This window comes from Taudactylus pleione, unplaced genomic scaffold (assembly GCF_031769625.1).
Source record: "Taudactylus pleione unplaced genomic scaffold, aTauple2 ptg000334l, whole genome shotgun sequence".
In the NCBI taxonomy this organism is placed as follows: Eukaryota; Metazoa; Chordata; class Amphibia; order Anura; family Myobatrachidae; genus Taudactylus; species Taudactylus pleione.
Window position 1 is genome coordinate 4,431,778 of NW_028284735.1, and position 20,790 is coordinate 4,452,567.

General features: G+C 45.1%; 1 protein-coding gene across 1 annotated transcript in view; it reads left to right on the plus strand.

Annotated features, from left to right (window-relative positions):
- Nucleotides 1-2,822: 2,822 nt before the first annotated feature.
- LOC148508933 (NXPE family member 4-like) overlaps nt 2,823-20,790 on the plus strand; it is a 180,163-nt gene continuing 162,195 nt past the window's right edge. Inside the window, exons 1-4 of the mRNA XM_088443792.1 lie at nt 2,823-2,895; nt 3,202-3,268; nt 3,737-3,801; nt 3,946-4,043. Coding sequence (XP_088299918.1) covers nt 2,823-2,895; nt 3,202-3,268; nt 3,737-3,801; nt 3,946-4,043 — 303 coding nt within the window. The remainder of the gene's footprint in view (nt 2,896-3,201; nt 3,269-3,736; nt 3,802-3,945; nt 4,044-20,790) is intronic.

A 20,790-nucleotide genomic window follows, 5' to 3' on the forward strand; every position in this document is an offset into this window, starting at 1 on the left:
GGATTCTGCCTACACTAAATTGAAATCTCAAAGACAATCTCCCACCCTGGGGTCCTTCAGGTGAGAGGGAAACCCATAATGCACTGGGTTTGGTGGAGGGCTTACTGTCCTGGTGTGTAGAGGTTGCTGCAGCTCTACCACTACCTCTAGAACCACGAGAAGTTGTAGGTCCTCCTCTGGAATGGCCTCTAAATCTTCCTGGGGCACAAAAGGCTCGAAAGGGCAGTCCTGAATAAGGCTTATGAGTAGCTGGAGTAGCTGAGGGGAGATAAGTAGACTTGCCCTTCATAGCCTGGGAGATCCATTTGTCCAGTTCGGGCCTGAACAGGACATCACCAGTGAATGCTTCCACCATCCTATTTGATTCTGTATCAGCCTGCCACTGTCAAAGGCAAAGACCTATGCGGGTCGATACTGCTAGAGCGGAAGACCTAGAGGTGAGATTACATACCTCTTTTGAATGCCTCACCAAGATAAGTAGTCGACTCCCCAATCTGTTCTGCTAAAGGAATAAGATACACAGCTGGAAGTCCTGTGCGTAATCCTTCGGATAGTTGTTTAGCCAAGGATTCAATCGCTTTATTGACCCACCAGCCAAGGGCAAAAAATCACGCCCGCTACCGTTTAAATGGTGTTCTCAAACTTCCTGTCTGAAGTCGCTTTTAAGTAAATGGCCCCCGGTACTGGCACTACCGCATTTTTAGACAGACGAGACACTGAGGGATCTACCAAAGGTAGAGTCTCACATAGCTTTCTGCTTTCTGTAGGGAAAGGGTAGGAGGACAAAAGTCGACAGGATACCTGGAATATTTTATATGGGTGTTTCCAAGCAGTGGTCAGAATAGAATCAAGCACCTCTGATGCTGGAAAGGAGGCAGCCTGTCTTTGCTTTTTACTAAAGATAGACAGCCGAGCAGAACCCTGTTCTGCTTCCTCCACGTTAAATACCTGGTGGATTGCTAAAATCAATGCCTCCATCGTCACAGACAGGCAGGGGAAGCCAGCTGCCTGTCATTCCTTAATGCTTGATGCAGAATCTTCTTTTAACTGTCTATTAACTAAACTATGCCCTGAGGAGAAGCCCAAAGTATGACCAGCTCCCTTGGGCACAATACTAAGACTGGCTTTTATGGGGGTATAGAGGGGGAGAAGCTAGTCACACTTTCTAAATTTAAAGTGCCAGCTCCCGGTTAGCACACATCTATACCCCACTGTCATGAAGCCTCCAGTGTCCCCTTTGGATGAAGGAGAAAATGCTAATGCCTGCCAAAGCACTGTCTGAATATGGACACCCTCTGCTGCCTTCTCATATCTGTCCAACCTTGCTCTTCTGCGTACCATCGATGCACTTCGCACAGCTATACAGCATTTACACCAGGTCTGACCAGCCACAGATAATGCAAGTCTCGTCACATGCAGAGAATTCTCATGTTGCATATGCAATCACAGTGGCTAATTTATGCACACCCAAGCAATGGGGTTCAAACGGACAGGCATGTCCACATTTTTTCCTACCCCTCCCCCGTCATCACCTCTAAATGATCACAGTCTGTCATTCACTCTATGATGGATTCCTCTGTGCATACGTAATCGCAGCGCATGTGCAGTGGTGGCTTATACGCATGTGCAATGGCTAACAATCGCTCGATCTGCGTATGTAGTTGCATTAGCGATCACTGCTGAATCAGGCCCTCTATTCCTGAGAAACCAATATTGCTGCTTTGTATTTGTGTTTTCTAATTGCTATTTTTCATAACATATTTATTTAAATTATTGAATGAAATAGCTGATAGCACATAAATCTGGCTGGCTATCATAATATTTATTATTGCAGTTTCTGTGGGAGCAATCTGACTGTGTTACAAAATTTTTTTATAAATGGAATTAACAGAGAGCATTACAAACTGCTTTAAGTATCAGGTGCCTTGTAAATAACTGCAAAATGTAGTGAATGTCATAAATGTCACTCAATAATCCTTGTGAGATTTGCTTCCTAGGGAACCAGGCTACACAAGCAGCCACAAGTTATTCCTTCCTTGTCTTGAAACCTAATCAACAATTGGTATAATATATTCAAGGTGCTCAAATAGCAATCTATATACTCCATTGACTGTATGGGGATGGATGTTGTTCCATCTTTCAACTCAGATAGGAACGATAAAAAAACAGACCTTTTTTTTACTTAAAAAACTTTAATTTACCATGCTCCTGGTTTTGACAGGATGGTTTTGATTGATCGTGTATTTGGTCGATCCTGTCAATTTTGAAACCCCCATTTCACTACCCAAATTTCTCTCCCGAACAAGCAGGATGCACATATCAGTGAAATATATAAAAATTGACGTGAGGTCCCCTCCCAAAAGGTCAGACAGTCCTGGTTCCTAAAATTATGGGGAACAAAACGAGTAGGGTTCCACCATAATTTAAGAACCAGCACCAGGCTGCAGGGACAGAGCTGGTTTTAAATTGAGGGGGGAAAAATGCATAGGGGTCCCCATATAATTAAATTCAGCACTGGACCTAAACTGACCGGGGTGTAATGCCAAAGCCAGGAGACTCTATTACTGGGTCTCCAGGGCCAAAGCATTCTCACCCCAAGCCAGTCAGGGCAAGACAGGGATCTCAGGGGAGGTGGGGACTCCCAAAAAAAGGAGTCCCCCCTCTCCTGAAACCCCAGGCTTGTTCTGAAGCCCGGGGTTCTTCCCTGCACCCCTTTTGCTGTGTGAATGGGGGCAAGTGTAATCATGCTGGGGAAAGCTGGGAAGACTGTAGGCCATCTGTAAAGATTATTATTTTTTAACTATTCATTAACAATTACCTCCATGCCTACTGCCCAGCGGTGTGGGAAAGAGCCCTGGGATGAAAGCTTCAGAAAAGCAGAGAATACTCTGAAGGGTAAGAAATATACTGGTTATCCCTCGGGAGCAGAGACCCAATATTTTGGGAGGTGTCCTGACTTTCTAAGGGACTCCACCCCTGTGCTGACCAGTTTGGGGCTGGTTAACATGGCAGGGAGACCCAGTGCTGTGTGTCTCCATGCTATAGCATCAGCCACTAGCTGGCTCAGCCCAGTACTGGTTATTAGAAAATAGTGGAACCTCACACCATTTTTTCCCTTGATTTTCCAATACCAGCCCAGGCTGAGCAGTCCGGAGCTGGTTATGATGACCCCATCCATATTACTTACATTTAACTATTAAGCTTCTTCTAGCATTGTGGCTCTCAAAGACATCTACGCTGCCGAGTGTAAGGAGCATCAGAGCCGTTGGTTAGTTTTTAGCAGCGAATAGCTTTTTGCAGCAGCTGTGTAATTTTATTTTGACAGTCGACATTTTGACTTTATGGCTGTTGACATTTTAACTGTCTACATTTTGACTGTCTAGGTTTTAACGTCAACATTTATTTATTTAATGTCAACATTTTGACTGTTTCTAAATTTTAACTGTCGATCTTTTGACCCTGTCACCCTTATAGCCATTTCCAGATTTTGGATGTCGACATTTTGACCATGTCAACGTTTTCCGTCGACATTATGGTGTCTGCATTTTGATTGTCTAAGTTTTGACCATCTATATCTTTGACTCATCCTGAAAATAACACCTAAGAAAACAACCACTGTTGTAATTTTTTTAAAGGTTTAATTATTGTTGTGAATATGGTGGCTGACTGTGTAGGGATGAAACTGGTCTGACAACCAGTCAGACCAGTCTGAGACCTACTTTTCTTATTTAAATAGGTTCCCTTTATGTACTGTACTTTGTTCAGCTGCAAACTGTGTTGATGACTGGAAACAGCAGTGCTGTGAGTATGCCTCCAGAGTTCTGAAATTACAAAAATATTTTACAATAGATACTTGATTTTTTCTTTTGCAAACTAGTTTTATTAGAGAGATATGCAGACCAAACATACTAAAATCTCATTCTTTTATCTCTGTCTCTCCTGCAGGCATAATGAACTTGCCACTAAAATATAAATATTATCTGATCTTAGTGTTCACATTTTGTCTCCTCTTCAGCATCATTGGTCATCGAAACTTAAAAAAGGTAAGAATTGATGCATGTTGGCTGCTATTGCTTATATTATCATGAAAGTAGAAAACATCCAGAGGAAAAAGTAACACTGAGTGATTATCAAATATGTAGATCATAATATATAATATAATTTATAATTTGTTATGAGGTGTAAATAAAACTAACTTTCTTTTTTGAAAATACCAACTTTTGCATTTATGTCTTATGCAACTGATTTTGAAACACGCACGGAATGGAATGTAGTAGATGGGTGCACTCCTTGCTGACTGTAGGCAATGTACATGAATACAATCATCTGCATAAATGAGTTTATGCAGCATGAATTTATAATGAATTCAGTTATATTAAGATAGAAAGGGTACATCTACATCACTGTTGCCAGGAAGGACTCACAGCATTATTCTCCCTATAGAAGGAGATATACATTATATAGTAATGTGCTTTTTCAGTACTGTACATCAACCAAAACAGAATGTAAGGTAAAGACCTTCTTTATGTTCATCACCATCATTAATTATTTAAGACAGAAATAAAGCTACTGAAACGCAAGCTGTACTTTATGAGAAAATGTAAAACTAGAGTTAATTCAGGAGGTGATTGCAAAGTGGCAGTATGCTGCACCTAGAAGTGACATGTTTAGTTTCCACTAGGGGTGTGCACCGGCCCCTTTTCGTGTTTTGTGTTTTGGTTTTGGATCTGGATCTTTCTTCGTGTTTTGGATCTGGATTGGTTTTGCCAAAACAACCCTTCCGTGTTTTGGGTTCTGGGTTTTGTGTTTTGGATCTGTATTTTTTTTTAAAAAAGCATAAAAACAGCTAAAATCACAGAATGTGTTGGTTTTTCTGCTCCTATGCTATTATTAACCTCAATAACCTTAATTTCCACTAATTTCCAGTCTATTCTGAACACCTCACACCTCACAATAGTGTTTTTATGTCCAAAAGGTTGCACCGAGGTAGCTGGATGACTATGCTAAGCGACACGAGTGGGCGGCACAAACACGTGACCCATCTAGGAGTGACACTGCAGTGGCAGACAGGATGGCAGTTTGAAAAACTAGGCCCCAAACTGTACATAATGCAAAGAAAAAAAAGAGGTGCAAGATGGAATTGTCCTTGGGCCCTCCCACCCACCCTTATGTTGTTTAAACAGGACATGCCCACTTTAACAAAGCAATAATTTCAGAGCCAGGGTCTGCCACACAACTGTGGCTGAAATGATTGGTTCGTTTGGGCCCCCACAAAACAAGCTGGCAATTAATCTGTCCCTGCACAAACTGGCTCTACAGAGGCAAGATGTCGTTCTCATCCTCCTCATCCACCGATTCCTCACCCTCTTCAGTGTTGTGTACATCCTCATCCTCACAGAGTATTAACTTGTCCCCACTGGAACCCACCACCACAGGTCCCTCTGTACGTTCTGGAGGCTGGTCTCCCTGGAAGAGTTGATAATTCATTTTGATGAACATCATCTTCTCCACATTTTGTGGAAGCAACCTCCTACGCCTTTCGCTGACAAGGTTCCCGGCAGCACTAAACACTCTTTCGTAGTACACACTGGAGGGGGGGCAACTCAGGTAAAATAGAGCCAGTTTGTACAGGGGCCTCCAAATTGCCTCTTTTTCCTGCCAGTACAGGTATGGACTGTCTGACATGCCTACTTGGATGCTGTCACCAATGTAATCCTCCACCATTCTGTCAATGGTGACAGTATCATATGTAGTGACAGTAGACATGTCAGAAATTGTTGCCAGGTCCTTCAGTCCGGACCAGATGTCCAAACTTGGTCCTGCCTGCCCTGCATCACCGCCAGCGGGTTGCTTAGGACAGCTAAGTTTTTTCCTGGCAGCCCCAGTTGAGGGAGAAAATGAAGAAGGAGCTGTTGACGTGTCACGTTCCGCTTCAGCTGACAGTGTGTTCACCAGCAGGTCTTTGCACCTCTGCAGGCTTGTGTCGGCCGGAAAGAGAGACACCACATATGCTTTAAACCTAGGATCGAGCACGGTGGCCAAAATGTAGTGGTCTGATTTCAACAGATTGACCACCCTGGAATCCTGGCAAAGCGAATGAAGGGCTTCATCCACAAGTCCCACATGCCGAGCGGAATCGCTCCATCTTAGCTCCTCCTTCACTTTCTCCAGCTGCTTCTGCAAAAGCCTGATGAGGGGAATGACCTGACTCAAGCTGGCAGTGTCTGAACTGACTTCACGTGTGGCAAGTTCGAAGGGCTGGAGAACTTTGCACAACACGGAAATCATTCTCCACTGCGCTTGAGTCAGGTGCATACCCCCTCCTTTGCCTATGTCATAGGTGGATGTATAGGCTTGTATGGCCTTTTGCTGCTCCTCCATCCTCTGAAGCATATAGAGGGTTGAGTTCCACCGCGTCACAACCTCTTGCTTCAGGTGATGGCGGGGCAGGTTCAAGAGTGTTTGCTGGCGCTCCAGTCTTCGGCACGCAGTCGCTGAATGGCGAAAGTGGCCAGAAATTTTTCGGGCCACCCAAAGCGTCTCCTGCACGCCACTGTCACTTTTCAGAAAATTCTGCACCACCAAGTTTATTGTGTGAGCAAAACATGGGACGTGCTGGAATTTGCCCAGATGTAATGCCCGCACAATATTGGTGGTGTTGTCAGATATCACAAATCCCCAGGAGAGTCTAAGTGGGGTAAGCCACTGGGCGATGATTTCCCTCAGTTTCTCGAAGAGGTTGTCGGAGGTGTGCCTCTTACTGAAACCGGTGATACACAGCGTAGCCTGCCTTGGAACGAGCTGGCGTTTCTGAGATGCTGCTACTGGTGACGCTGCTGCTGTTGCTGCGTAAGGTGATACATCTACCCAGTGGGCTGTCAGTCATATAGTCCTTAGTCTGCCCTGTTCCACTTGTCCACATGTCCGTGGTTAAGTGGACATTGGGTACAACGGCATTTTTCAGGACACTGAGGACACTTTTTCTGACGTTTCTGTACAGTCTCGGTATCGCCTGCCTAGTGAAGTGGAATCTAGACGGGATTTGGAACCGGGGACACACTACCTCCATCAATTGTCTAAATCCCACTGCACTAATGGCGGATACCAGACGCACCTCTAACACCAACATAGCAGTCAAGGCCTCAGTTATACGTTTTGCTTCAGGATGACTGCTGTCGTACTTCATCCTCCTCGCTAAGGACTGTTGGAGGATCAATTGTTTAGTAAAAGTAGTGGTGTTCCTACTTCCTCTCTGGGATGATGAACGACTCCCAGCAGCAGCAACAGCAGCAGCGGCAGCAGCAGGAGGCGTAGCAATGCAGGATCCTCCGGAGGAATCCCGGATAGGAGAGTCAGTCATGCCAGTGACATGGCCTGCGGGACTACTTCCGATCCTGACTAAGGAGGAAATTGACAAGGAGGGAGTTGACGGTGTGGTTTGCAGGCTTGGATACAACAGGACAACGGGATTTAGGTGTCCCTGGACTGCTTACGGTCTTAGCCAAAGTTTCTGAACTTGACAGTAACTTTTTATGAACGCGCTGCAGGTGCCGTATAAGGGAGGATGTTCCTAGGTGGTTAACGTCCCTGCCCCTACTTATTTCACCTTTACATATGGTACATATGGCAAGACAGTTGTTGTCCGGATTTGGATAGAAATATTGCCAGACCAAAGAGGTGGAATGTTTGGTCTTCTGCCCAGGCATGACCGTGATGGGCTTTTTCATCCCACGGACAACAACTGTCTCCCCCGGAGCCTGATTTAAACCAACCACATCACCATCAGAATCCTCCTCGCCAACTTCCTCCTCAGCGCCAGCTACACCAGTATCCTCATTCTGTTGTACTTCAACAGTGACATCTTCAATTTGCATATCAGCAAGTGGACTGTTGGTGCTCCTTTCAGCACTTGCAGGGGGCGTGCAAATGGTGGAAAGAGCCACCTCTTCCCGTCCAGTGCTGGGAAGGTCAGGCATCGCAACCACCACCACACTTGGACTCTCCTTGGGAGATTTGTGATATCTTCTTAGAACGCACAGTTCTTCGCTGTGCTTTTGCCAGCTTAACTCTTTTGATTTTTTTAGTGGGAGGAGGGCTTCCATCGTCATGTGAAGCTGAACCACTAGTCATGAACATAGGGAAAGACCTTAGCCATTCCTTGCCAGTCCGTGTCGTAAATGGCATATTGGCAAGTTTACATTTCTCTTCAGATGATTTAAATGTTTTTTTCAAGGTCATTTTCCTGAACTTTGCCATTTGGGATTGTATGTGCCCTCTACTATGACATTGGGCATCGGTCTTGGCAGACGACGTTGATGGCATGTTATCGTCTATATCATGACTAGTGGCAGCAGCTTCAGCACTAGGAGGAAGTGGTTCTTGATCTTTCTCCATTTTATTTTTATCGGAGAAAGTTTGGTCCTCCATTTATGTTAAATCGATTTGATATATACGTGCGGCTAAGGCGCACACAAACAGAAAATATTTTTCTATTTTTGCTGGAGAGTAGTGCACTTTGTGGGTTACACCACCCTTTAAGAAATGAGCCAGCCGGCTCTTTACTTATGGGACACAGGCGCACGCTTGGCGCTGCTCCTTTGTTGATGCACGTGTAGATAATGCGCACACAATTCACAAACACAGAAAATATTTTTTTATTTGGTTTGGAGTGCACTTTGGGGGTTACAGCACCCTTTAACGGTCAAGCCAGCCGGCCCTTTACTTATGACACAGGAGCACGCTTGGCACTACTTTGTTGATGCACGTGCGGCTACTGCGCACACAATTCACAAACACAGAAAATATTTTTTTATTTGGTTTGGAGTGTACTTTGGGGGTTACAGCACCCGTTAACGGTCAAGCCAGCCGGCCCTTTACTTATGACACAGGCGCACGCTTGGCACTACTTTGTTGATGCACGTGTGGCTACTGCGCACACAATTCACAAACATAGAAAATATTTTTTTATTTGGTTTGGACTGGAGTGTACTTTGGGGGTTACAGCACCCTTTAATGGTCAAGCCAGCCGGCTCTTTACTTATGACACAGGCGCACGCTTGGCACTACTTTGTTGATGCTCGTGCGGCTACTGCGCACACAATTCACAAACACAGAAAATATTTTTTTATTTGGTTTGGAGTGTACTTTGGGGGTTACAGCACCCTTTAACGGTCAAGCCAGCCGGCCCTTTACTTATGACACAGGCGCACGCTTGGCACTACTTTGTTGATGCACGTGTGGCTACTGCGCACACAATTCACAAACACAGAAAATATTTTTTTATTTGGTTTGGAGTGTACTTTGGGGATTACAGCACCCTTTAACGGTCAAGCCAGCCGGCCCTTTACTTATGACACAGGCGCACGCTTGGCACTACTTTGTTGATGCACGTGCGGCTACTGCGCACACAATTCACAAACACAGAAAATATTTTTTTATTTGGTTTGGAGTGTACTTTGGGGGTTACAGCACCCTTTAATGGTCAAGCCAGCTGGCCCTTTACTTATGACACAGGCGCACGCTTGGCACTACTTTGTTGATGCACGTGTGGCTACTGCGCACACTATTCACAAACACAGAAAATATTTTTTTATTTGGTTTGGAGTGTACTTTGGGGGTTACAGCACCCTTTAACGGTCAAGCCAGCCGGCCCTTTACTTATGACACAGGCGCACGCTTGGCACTACTTTGTTGATGCACGTGTGGCTACTGCGCACACAATTCACAAACACAGAAAATATTTTTTTATTTGGTTTGGAGTGTACTTTGGGGGTTACAGCACCCTTTAACGGTCAAGCAAGCCGGCCCTTTACTTATGACACAGGCGCACGCTTGGCACTACTTTGTTGATGCACGTGTGGCTACTGCGCACACAATTCACAAACACAGAAAATATTTTTTTATTTGGTTTGGAGTGTACTTTGGGGGTTACAGCACCCTTTAATGGTCAAGCCAGCCGGCCCTTTACTTATGACACAGGCGCACGCTTGGCACTACTTTGTTGATGCACGTGCGGCTACTGCGCACACAATTCACAAACACAGAAAAAATATTATTTTTTTAGCACTTGGGGGAAGCACCCCTGATGGACAGAGCACCCCCTGGACAACACTACAGCACCCCTTTAGGACTGGGACACTGCACAGGACTTTGGAGTGGACACAGCCCCTATGGAGAACTGACTGCACAACACAGTCCAGCCAGCCCCTATGGACTTTGAAGTAGTGGACACAGCCCCTATTAACAACAGCAGCACAGCACAACACAGCCAGCCCCTATGGACTTTGAAGTAGTGGACACAGCCCCTATGGACAACAGCAGCACAGCGCAGCACAGCACAGCACAGCACAGCACAACACTACTCTGCACTACACTACACTACACTACACTACACTACACAGCCCAGTCAGCCCTAACTCCCACCCTCCCTCTTCACTGTCCACAGCCGAGTGAGAAAATGGCGCCGACGCCAAAACCCGCGAGACCCGGAAGGCGGGATGATGACGTTTTGCCTCAATTTCAGATCCGAGTCAGGCGGGAAAAGTCGAGCCTGACTCGGATCGGCCTCGGATCGGGGGGCTCGGGGGGGGTTCGGATTTCAGAAATCCGAACCCGCTCACCCCTAGTTTCCACCATCATTATCTCTATCTGGGCAAGCAAATATTTGCATTAATGCAAATTATAAACCATAGTGATTTGTTATGGATCCTTACTGACCTGTCTTAATAAACCAACTGCAGATAACTGCAATGGATAGCACAACAAATGTTTACAGTATAATATATATCAGTATATATTTGGTTGAAAATGAGCAACCAAGGTACAGTCTATTTATTTATTTAATTATTTATTCAATTTTGTAATTTCACATTTTAACCAGTCAATTCATACATGAAACTGTACCGAAATCAACAATTCTAAAGTGCAAGGTCTCTTTGTAAAAATTTATTCGAGGCACTAGGCACATTTGAGTTGAATTAAGTGCTTATTATATCAACATGTTTAGCCAAAACATAACATACAGCTTGCAGCTGAACAAAGCACAGAACATAAAGGAAACCTATTTAGATGAGAAAAGTAGGTCTCAGACTGGTGTGACTGGTTGTCAGACCAGTTTCATCCCTATACAGTCAGCGACCACATTCACAACAAATAATTAAACCTTTAAACAAATTACAACAGTGGTTGTTTTCTTAAGTGTTATTTTCAGGATGTAGTCAAGATATAGATGGTGAAAACCTAGACAATCAAAATGTAGACACCATAATATCGACGGAAAATGTTGACATGGTCAAAATGTCGACATCCAAAATGTCGACTTGGCTATAAGGTTGACAGGGTCATAAGATCGACAGTTAAAATTTAGAAACGGTCAAAATGTTAACAATTGAATAAATAAATGTTGACGGTTAACACCTAGACAGTCAAAATGTACACAGTTTTAATGTCAACAGCCATAAGGTCAATATGTCGACAGTCAAAATAAAATAACACAGCTGCTGCAAAAAGCTATTGGCTTCTAAAAACTAACCAACGGCTCTAATGCTCCTAACACTCGGCAGCATAGATGTCTTTGAGAGCCACAATGCTAGAAGAAGCTAAATAGTTAAATATAAGTAATATGGATGGGGTCATCATAACCAGCTCTGGACTGCTCAGCCTGGGCTGGTATTGGAAAATAAAGGGAAAAAATGGTGTGAGGTTCCACTATTTTCTAATAACCAGTACTGGGCTGAGCCAGCTAGTGGCTGATGCTATAGCATGGAGACACAGAGCACTGGGTCTCCCTACCATGTTAACCAGCCCCAAACTGGTCAGCCCAGGGCTGGAATCTCTTAGAAAGTCAGGACACCTCCCAAAATATGGGGTCCCCGCTACCCTTCAGAGTCTTCTCCACACTTCCAAAGCTTTCATCCCAGGGCTCTTCCCCACACCCCTGGGCAGTAGGCGTGGAGGTAATGGTTAATAAATAGTTAAAAAATAATATTCTTTACAGATGGCCTACGGCCTTCCCAGCTTTCCCCAGCATGATGACAATTGTGGAACAATAAATGCCAGCATGCCCAGACATTGAGGGCCTGCTGACATCTATAGTCATAAATAACATGCAAAAAAGTGCCTGTATTTTGGTTAAAAAATAATTTAATAGACTCTAATAACAATCATCAATAAAGATACATCAATAAAGTGCTTCAGACTAAATTCATTCCATAATAAAAAATGTAATTTAAACCACAATAAGATATATTTAAGGTACATGTGGCTCTCCAAGTACCAGCATGCAGGGGAAGGCTTGCTGGGAACTGTAGTTCCACAACAAGAGACAATATTTTTAACTCTTTCAATCGCACCACACTTTACATAATCAACCTGGTACCCACCACTCCAGGGGTGCCGGAGATAGCCCCAGGCTATCAGCCTAGGCCTGGGGTGCCCTGGAGAGTGGGACCCCTTTATTGGTGGGGACCCAAGCTCCCCAGGGATCCCCATCCTGGGCTAACTAGTGGTCAAGGGTCATGCTTTGGCTGGGAGACCCAGTGAAAGGTCTCCCCAGGCTGTGGCATTAACCCCCTGCTAGAAAATGTCCTGTGCTGGTTATGGAAATTACAGGGGTACCCTACACATTTTTTTTCCTGTATTTCTAGAACCAAGACCGGCTCAGAGTCCAGTGATGGTTGCGCTAAATACAGGGAACCCCTACGTCATTTGTCCCCTGTATTTTGGCAACCAGGGCTGGTTCTGAAAAGCCCAGTGCTGGTTGTGCTTAATACAGGGAACCCCTACATCATTTGTACCCTGTATTCAGCACAACCAGTACTGGGTCTCCAAAGCCTGGGGCTGGTTGTACTTTTGGGGGGGCCACAATGTTTTTTTTCCCTATTTTTACACTGGGTTAATTTTTTTAAACACAGCAGCACAAACGGATCTCACTGATCCCATCCATGCATCTGTGTTTATTTATTTTTTTTACACACAGATGCAGGCATTACGGATCTCCTTGATCCGAGCCTGCATCTCTCTGCTATTGCACATGTTTTAATGAATATGCAAAATCATTAGATCGCGCACGATTGATCTTGTGTAAATTTCAAAAATGGCGCTGATGAACTCAGAATGGTTGGCAGGGAACTGTATCCTCTCGGATCCAGGCCTGCCGCAAACACAGCACCACCACCGGGTCTTGCCACCAACACCCACACAACCGCTGGGTCCAGCCACCCACAACGCCCCCGGGTCTTAATGCTGCCGCTTACACCCACACCACCTCCGCTAATACCCGTACTCCCGCCGCTGCTAACTATGCCGGTTTCCATATGCCGTTAACGTGCCGCTACCTTGGCTGGGTCCCACTGTAGCTAACAATTGCAAAGGTCAGCCATCTTTGTGCACCCAAGTGACGCCACAGTACACCCCCTGCTGGAGGCCACCTACTGAAGCTATGCAACAAGTTGAAGTTCCCTATCTATATAATGGGGGATTTGTGAGGTAATAGTTTAAAAACTGTAACTTTCTAATTTACCTGAACCCCAAGAGCACCTACCCTGGAACAATAGCTACCTAACAAAACAAACCCCAAGTCTAAATTTGCCCTCTACCCTGATTTATGTATTCCCAAAAATCCCACATAGACTACAGCAGCAAAGTGGTCCTAACTGAAAGTGGCAGAAAAAACTAACAGTTGGAAATTTAGATTACTCTCAAATCCTATTTTTTTTATTTTTTTGCCCTGAAATTTGGCAAGTAGCACCGAGAGACAGTTCTACCCACCCATGCAAAATTTCAGCTCAGTACGTTCAATAGCTTTTTAGGTGTAGCCTTTTAAACACCATGCTTCCCCTTTCCGGAATTCTCTATGGGAAAATTCAATTTGTTCGATTCAGCCTTAATATAAGTATCCTTATTTTATATATATATATATATATATATATATATATATATATATATATATATATATATTAAGGGTGAGCGGGTTCGGATTTCTGAAATCCGAACCCCCCCGAGCCCCCCCGATCCGAGTCCGATCCGAGTCAGGCTCGACTTTTCCCGCCTGACTCGGATCTGAAATCGAGGCAAAACGTCATCATCCCGCCTTCCGAGTCTCGCGGGTTTTGGATCCTATATAAGGTACCCGCGTCGGCGCCATTTTCTCACTCGGCTGTGGACAGTGAAGAGGGAGGGTGGGAGTTAGGGCTAGCTGGGCTGTGTAGTGTAGTGTAGTGCTGCTGTTGTCCACTACTTCAAAGTCCATAGGGGCTGGCTGTGTTGTGCTGTGCTGCTGTTGTTAATAGGGGCTGTGTCCACTACTTCAAAGTCCACAGGGGCTGGCTGGACTGTGTTGTGCAGTCAGTTCTCCATAGGGGCTGTGTCCACTCCAAAGTCCTGTGCAGTGTCCCAGTCCTAAAGGGGTGCTGTAGTGTTGTCCAGGGGGTGCTCTGTCCATCAGGGGTGCTCCCCCAAGTGCTAAAAAAATAATATATTTTCTGTGTTTGTGAATTGTGTGCGCAGTAGCCGCACGTGCATCAACAAAGTAGTGCCAAGCGTGCACCTGTGTCATAAATAAAGGGCCAGCTGGCTTGACCGTTAAAGGGTGCTGTAACCCCCAAAGTACACTCCAGTCCAAACTAAAAAAAAAATTATTTTCTGTGTTTGTGAATTGTGTGCGCAGTAGCCACACGTGCATCAACAAAGTAGTGCCAAGCGTGCGCCTGTGTCATAAGTAAAGGGCCGGCTGGCTTGACCGTTAAAGGGTGCTGTAACCCCCAAAGTACACTCCAGTCCAAACCAAAAAAAAAATATTTTCTGTGTTTGTGAATTGTGTGCGCAGTAGCCGCACGTGCATCAACAAAGTAGTGCCAAGCGTGCGCCTGTGTCATAAGTAAAGGGCCGGCTGGCTTGACCGTTAAAGGGTGCTGTAACACCCAAAGTACACTCCAGTCCAAACCAAAAAAAAAATTATTTTCTGTGTTTGTGAATTGTGTGCGCAGTAGCCGCACGTGCATCAACAAAGTAGTGCCAAGCGTGCGCCTGTGTCATAAGAAAGGGCCGGCTGGCTTGACCGTTAAAGGGTGCTGTAACCCCCAAAGTACACTCCAGTCCAAACAAAAAAGAAAATTATTTTCTGTGTTTGTGAATTGTGTGCGCAGTAGCCGCACGTGCATCAACAAAGTAGTGCCAAGCGTGCGCCTGTGTCATAAGTAAAGGGCCGGCTGGCTTGACCGTTAAAGGGTGCTGTAACACCCAAAGTACACTCCAGTCCAAACCAAAAAAAAAATTATTTTCTGTGTTTGTGAATTGTGTGCGCAGTAGCCGCACGTGCATCAACAAAGTAGTGCCAAGCGTGCGCCTGTGTCATAAGAAAGGGCCGGCTGGCTTGACCGTTAAAGGGTGCTGTAACCCCCAAAGTACACTCCAGTCCAAACAAAAAAAAAAATTATTTTCTGTGTTTGTGAATTGTGTGCGCAGTAGCCGCACGTGCATCAACAAAGTAGTGCCAAGCGTGCGTCTGTGTCATAAGGAAAGGGCCGGCTGGCTTGACCGTTAAAGGGTGCTGTAACCCCCAAAGTACACTCCAGTCCAAACCAAATAAAAAAATATTTTCTGTGTTTGTGAATTGTGTGCGCAGTAGCCACACGTGCATCAACAAAGTAGTGCCAAGCGTGCGCCTGTGTCATAAGTAAAGGGCCGGCTGGCTTGACCGTTAAAGGGTGCTGTAACCCCCAAAGTACACTCCAAACCAAATAAAAAAATATTTTCTGTGTTTGTGAATTGTGTGCGCAGTAGCCGCACGAGCATCAACAAAGTAGTGCCAAGCGTGCGCCTGTGTCATAAGTAAAGAGCCGGCTGGCTTGACCGTTAAAGGGTGCTGTAACCCCCAAAGTACACTCCAGTCCAAACAAAAAAAAAAATTATTTTCTGTGTTTGTGAATTGTGTGCGCAGTAGCCGCACGTGCATCAACAAAGTAGTGCCAAGCGTGCGTCTGTGTCATAAGGAAAGGGCCGGCTGGCTTGACCGTTAAAGGGTGCTGTAACCCCCAAAGTACACTCCAGTCCAAACCAAAAAAATATATATTTTCTGTGTTTGTGAATTGTGTGCGCAGTAGCCGCACGTGCATCAACAAAGTAGTGCCAAGCGTGCTCCTGTGTCATAAGTAAAGGGCCGGCTGGCTTGACCGTTAAAGGGTGCTGTAACCCCCAAAGTACACTCCAGTCCAAACCAAAAAAATATATATTTTCTGTGTTTGTGAATTGTGTGCGCAGTAGCCGCACGTGCATCAACAAAGTAGTGCCAAGCGTGCTCCTGTGTCATAAGTAAAGGGCCGGCTGGCTTGACCATTAAAGGGTGCTGTAACCCCCAAAGTACACTCCAGTCCAAACCAAAAAAATATATATTTTCTGTGTTTGTGAATTGTGTGCGCAGTAGCCGCACGTGCATCAACAAAGTAGTGCCAAGCGTGCGCCTGTGTCATAAGTAAAGGGCCGGCTGGCTTGACCGTTAAAGGGTGCTGTAACCCCCAAAGTACACTCCAGTCCAAACCAAAAAAATATATATTTTCTGTGTTTGTGAATTGTGTGCGCAGAAGCCGCATGTACATCAACAAAGTAGTGCCAAGCGTGCGCCTGTGTCATAAGTAAAGGGCCGGCTGGCTTGACCGTTAAAGGGAGCTGTAACCCCCAAAGTACACTCCAAACCAAAAAAAAATAAATATTTTCTGTGTTTGTGACTTGTGTGCACTGTTGCTGTACATGCATCAACAAAGGAGCAGCGCCAACCGTGCGCCTGTGTCCCATAAGTAAAGAGCCGTCTGGCTCATTTCTTAAAGGGTGGTGTAACCCACAAAGTGCACTACTCTCCAGCAAAAATAAAAAAATATTTTCTGTGTTTGTGTGCGCTTTAGCCGCACGTATATATCAATATAACATAAATGGAGGACCAAACTTTCTCTGATAAAAATAAAATAGGGAAAGATCAAGAACCACTTCCTCCTAGTGCTGTTGCTGCTGCTGGGAGTTGTTCATCATCCCAGAGAGGAAGTAGGAACAACACTACTTTTACTAAACAATTGACCCTCCAACAGTCCCTAGCGATGAGGATGAAGTACGACAGCAGTCATCCTGAAGCAAAACGTATAACTGAGGCCTTGACTGCTATGTTGGTGTTAGACGTGCGTCCGGTATCCGCCATTAGTGCAGTGGGATTTAGACAATTGATGGAGGTAGTGTGTCCCCGGTTCCAAATCCCGTCTAGATTCCACCTGCATCCTCAAAGCAGCGACAAGCGTGCGTCTGTCTGTTAAAGGGTGGTGTAACCTTCAAAGTGTGCTACACAAACAATAAAAATATTCTTCTTTTTTCTGTCTTTGTGAATTGTGTGGGCTGTAGCCGCACTTGCATCCTCAAAGCAGCAGCGACAAGCGTGCGTCTGTCTCTTAAAGGATTACATCGGTGACAGCATCCAAGTAGGCATGTCAGACAGTCCGTACCTGTACTGGCAGGAAAAAGAAGCAATTTGGAGGTCCCTGTACAAACTGGCTCTATTTTACCTGAGCTGCCCCCCCTCCAGTGTGTACTCCGAAAGAGTGTTTAGTGCAGCCGGGAACCTTGTCAGCGAAAGGCGTAGGAGGTTGCTTCCAAAAAATGTGGAGAAGATGATGTTCATAAAATGATTTATCAACTCTTCCAGGGAGACCAGCCTCCAGAACGTACAGAGGGACCTGTGGTTCCAGCGGGGACGAATTAATACTCTGTGAGGATGAGGATGTACACACTGAAGAGGGTGAGGAATCGGTGGATGAGGATGACATCTTGCCTCCGTAGAGCCAGTTTGTGCAGGGACAGATTAATTGCCAGCTTGTTTTGTGGGGGCCCAAACGAACCAATCATTTCAGCCACAGTCGTGTGGCAGACCCTGGCGCTGAATTGATTGGTTTGTTAAAGTGTGCATGTCCTGTTTGTACAACATAAGGGTGGGTGGGAGGGCCCAAGGACAATTCCATCTTGCACCTCTTTTTTTTCTTTGCATTATGTACAGTTTGGGGCCTAGTTTTTCAAACTGCCATCCTGTCTGCCACTGCAGTTTCACGCCTAGATGGGTCACGTGTTTGTGCCGCCCACTCGTGTCGCTTAGCAGTCATCCAGCTACCTCGGTGCAACCTTTTGGACATAAAAACACTATTGTGAGGTGTGAGGTGTTCAGAATAGACTGGAAATGAGTGGAAATTAAGGTTATTGAGGTTAATAATAGCATAGGAGCAGAAAAACCTACAAATTCTGTGATTTTAGCTGTTTTTATGCTTTTTTTCAAAAAAATACAGATCCAAAACACAAAACCCAGAACCCAAAACACGGAAGGGTGGTTTTGGCAAAACCAATCCAGATCCAAAACACGAAGAAAGATCCAGATCCAAAACCAAAACACAAAACACGAAAAGTGGCCGGTGCACACCCCTAATATATATATATATATATATATATATATATATATACACACACACACACTTTATTTGGTACTTGTGTACTTTACGGACTCATTGCAGAGAGAACCCAAATATCCTACACTCATTATTATTATCAATCATGGTAATGATTATTAATCATGGTACTGTCTAAAGCCCCTTCACGGAGAGGATCTTGACGTCATCAGCCAGTGTCCGGCGTCATTCCCAATGTCCAGTGTCATTCCCTACCATCCAAGTGGGCATTGAAGTGCAATATAACCTTGTGGCGAGCGTAGCAAGCCACCAAGCCTTAAGCATGGCAAGTGCAGCAAGCCCGCGAGGGGACAACTTTCTTCTTTAGGTGGGGACAACTTTCGGTCCTTGTGTACGTAAAGTACACAAGTACCATTTAAAAAATTCATTGGGTTCTCTCTGCAATGAGTCTGTAAAGTACACAAGTGACCTTTATTTATTTAATTTATTCCTGACTGGTTCCGAGAATTTTCTTTGCTCTTACTTTGCAGAAAGGAGAGAGAACATAGTATATAAAATTCTGGCATTTCCATATTCCATTCCTCACATGTTTAAATGCAATGGCATAACTAAATGAGCCAAGACCCGTGTCTTTCCCTCTCATAATTTTAGAACAGTTAGGAACCTATTTATTAAACATTTATTACGACAGTATGCAGGGGCAGATTTGGATGAAAAACCAGCCCGGGAAATTTAATGGAAGCAGCCCTAATGGGGGGCGGAGTCTTTTTAGGGGGTGTGGTCTGTTGAGGGGGGCCGGATCCCTCAAGGGCCTGATTCTGAGTTGGATACAGTTGCGGCCTTCCTGGTGTCTTTTGCTGCTGTTACGTTGGCAACTTTATGCTAATACCACTACAATGCCCTTCCCTGGTGTACATCCATGCATCCAAGGACTGAGAAACCCACTGTCAGTTTCTACAGACACTGCAAACATGCTTTGTCCATCGGTCATACCACTGAAACTTTCAACAGCCCAATGCTAGGTGCAAATCATACATCATAGTATGGCCTGCAATGTGAGCATTTCAGCATCTCTATACGCAAACAGTATCAGCAACATGCCCATGTCACTCCAATAACCCGCCCATACTGAGCTATATCTGTGATTGATTAGCCAACCCCTTGTAATCGTCTAGGAACACCCAACACATTCCTAATACACTTCTTGGTTCGTACATCTAAATCTTTACTGCAAATCTGTGCAAACACAATCGATACAAATGTGAGGTACAACGTAGACGCATGCTCAGACTAAAAATACGGCATAAGAAAAAATAAAACGCAACGGCTCCCACAGACAAAAAACAAAAACATTGGCATCCACAGGGAAAAAAACACTGGCACACACAACAAAAAAATAAATCACTTTGGCCACCAACATAAAAAAAAAAACACATTGGCCCCCACAGACAAAGACAAACACATTGGCTCCCACAGGGACAAAAAATTTAAATAAGTACACTACCCACAGAAAAATAATACACATTGGCACCCACGAGAAAAAAAACAAACACATTGGCCCCAACAGGAAAAAGTAAAACACATAAAACACATTACCCCAGTCCCCCACAGGAGACTGACCTGTCTGCAGCACTTGCTGACATGCTTGGCTCCACCCCCTAGAACGATGTGTGTTCCGTCGTTTAGCTCCTAGTACAAGAGGTGTTGGACGCTGTAGTTTATTGTGATCACTGCGGTGCCCAGGTTAGCAGCAGTACCATTGTATGTAACCTGGGTTGGGAGGGAAGATTGCGTCTAGAGGGCTTGGGGGTAGTGTATGTCCCTGGGGCCGGAGAGGTGGGTTGTGATAGTAGGGTAGGTAGTGTATGTATCTGGGGCTGGAGAGAGGGTGGGAGTGTATGTCTCTTGGGCCAGGGGTGAGGGTGCGGGCATAGGGAGGAGAATGCTAATAAAGTGTGTATAAATGGACAATATCATGTTTTGAAATACTGTACTGATTGCTAGACAAATTTAGACAGCAAAAAATAAAGTAGGTTATTAGATCAAAGCTAAAATGAAGATATGACATTAAAATTAATTTAATAATGATTTGTATAAAACTTTACTGAGGTGTGTAGAGCTGCAGCACTCTGTACTTTCCCATGCTGATGGTCTCGTCCCCTCACATGTCACGTTTTGGGGGTGTGGTCGGCAGGGCCGTAGCTAGGGTGGTGCGGCTGGTGCCGCTGCACAGAGCGCAACAGCTCTGAGGGCGGAACTGGCCGCCCACCGCATTCTCTCCCATTGAAGTGGCAGCCTCGCCCCTGCATGTCATTAATAAAGTAAAACCCCACTTCCGCCATTACCGGGGTCCGCGGCAACT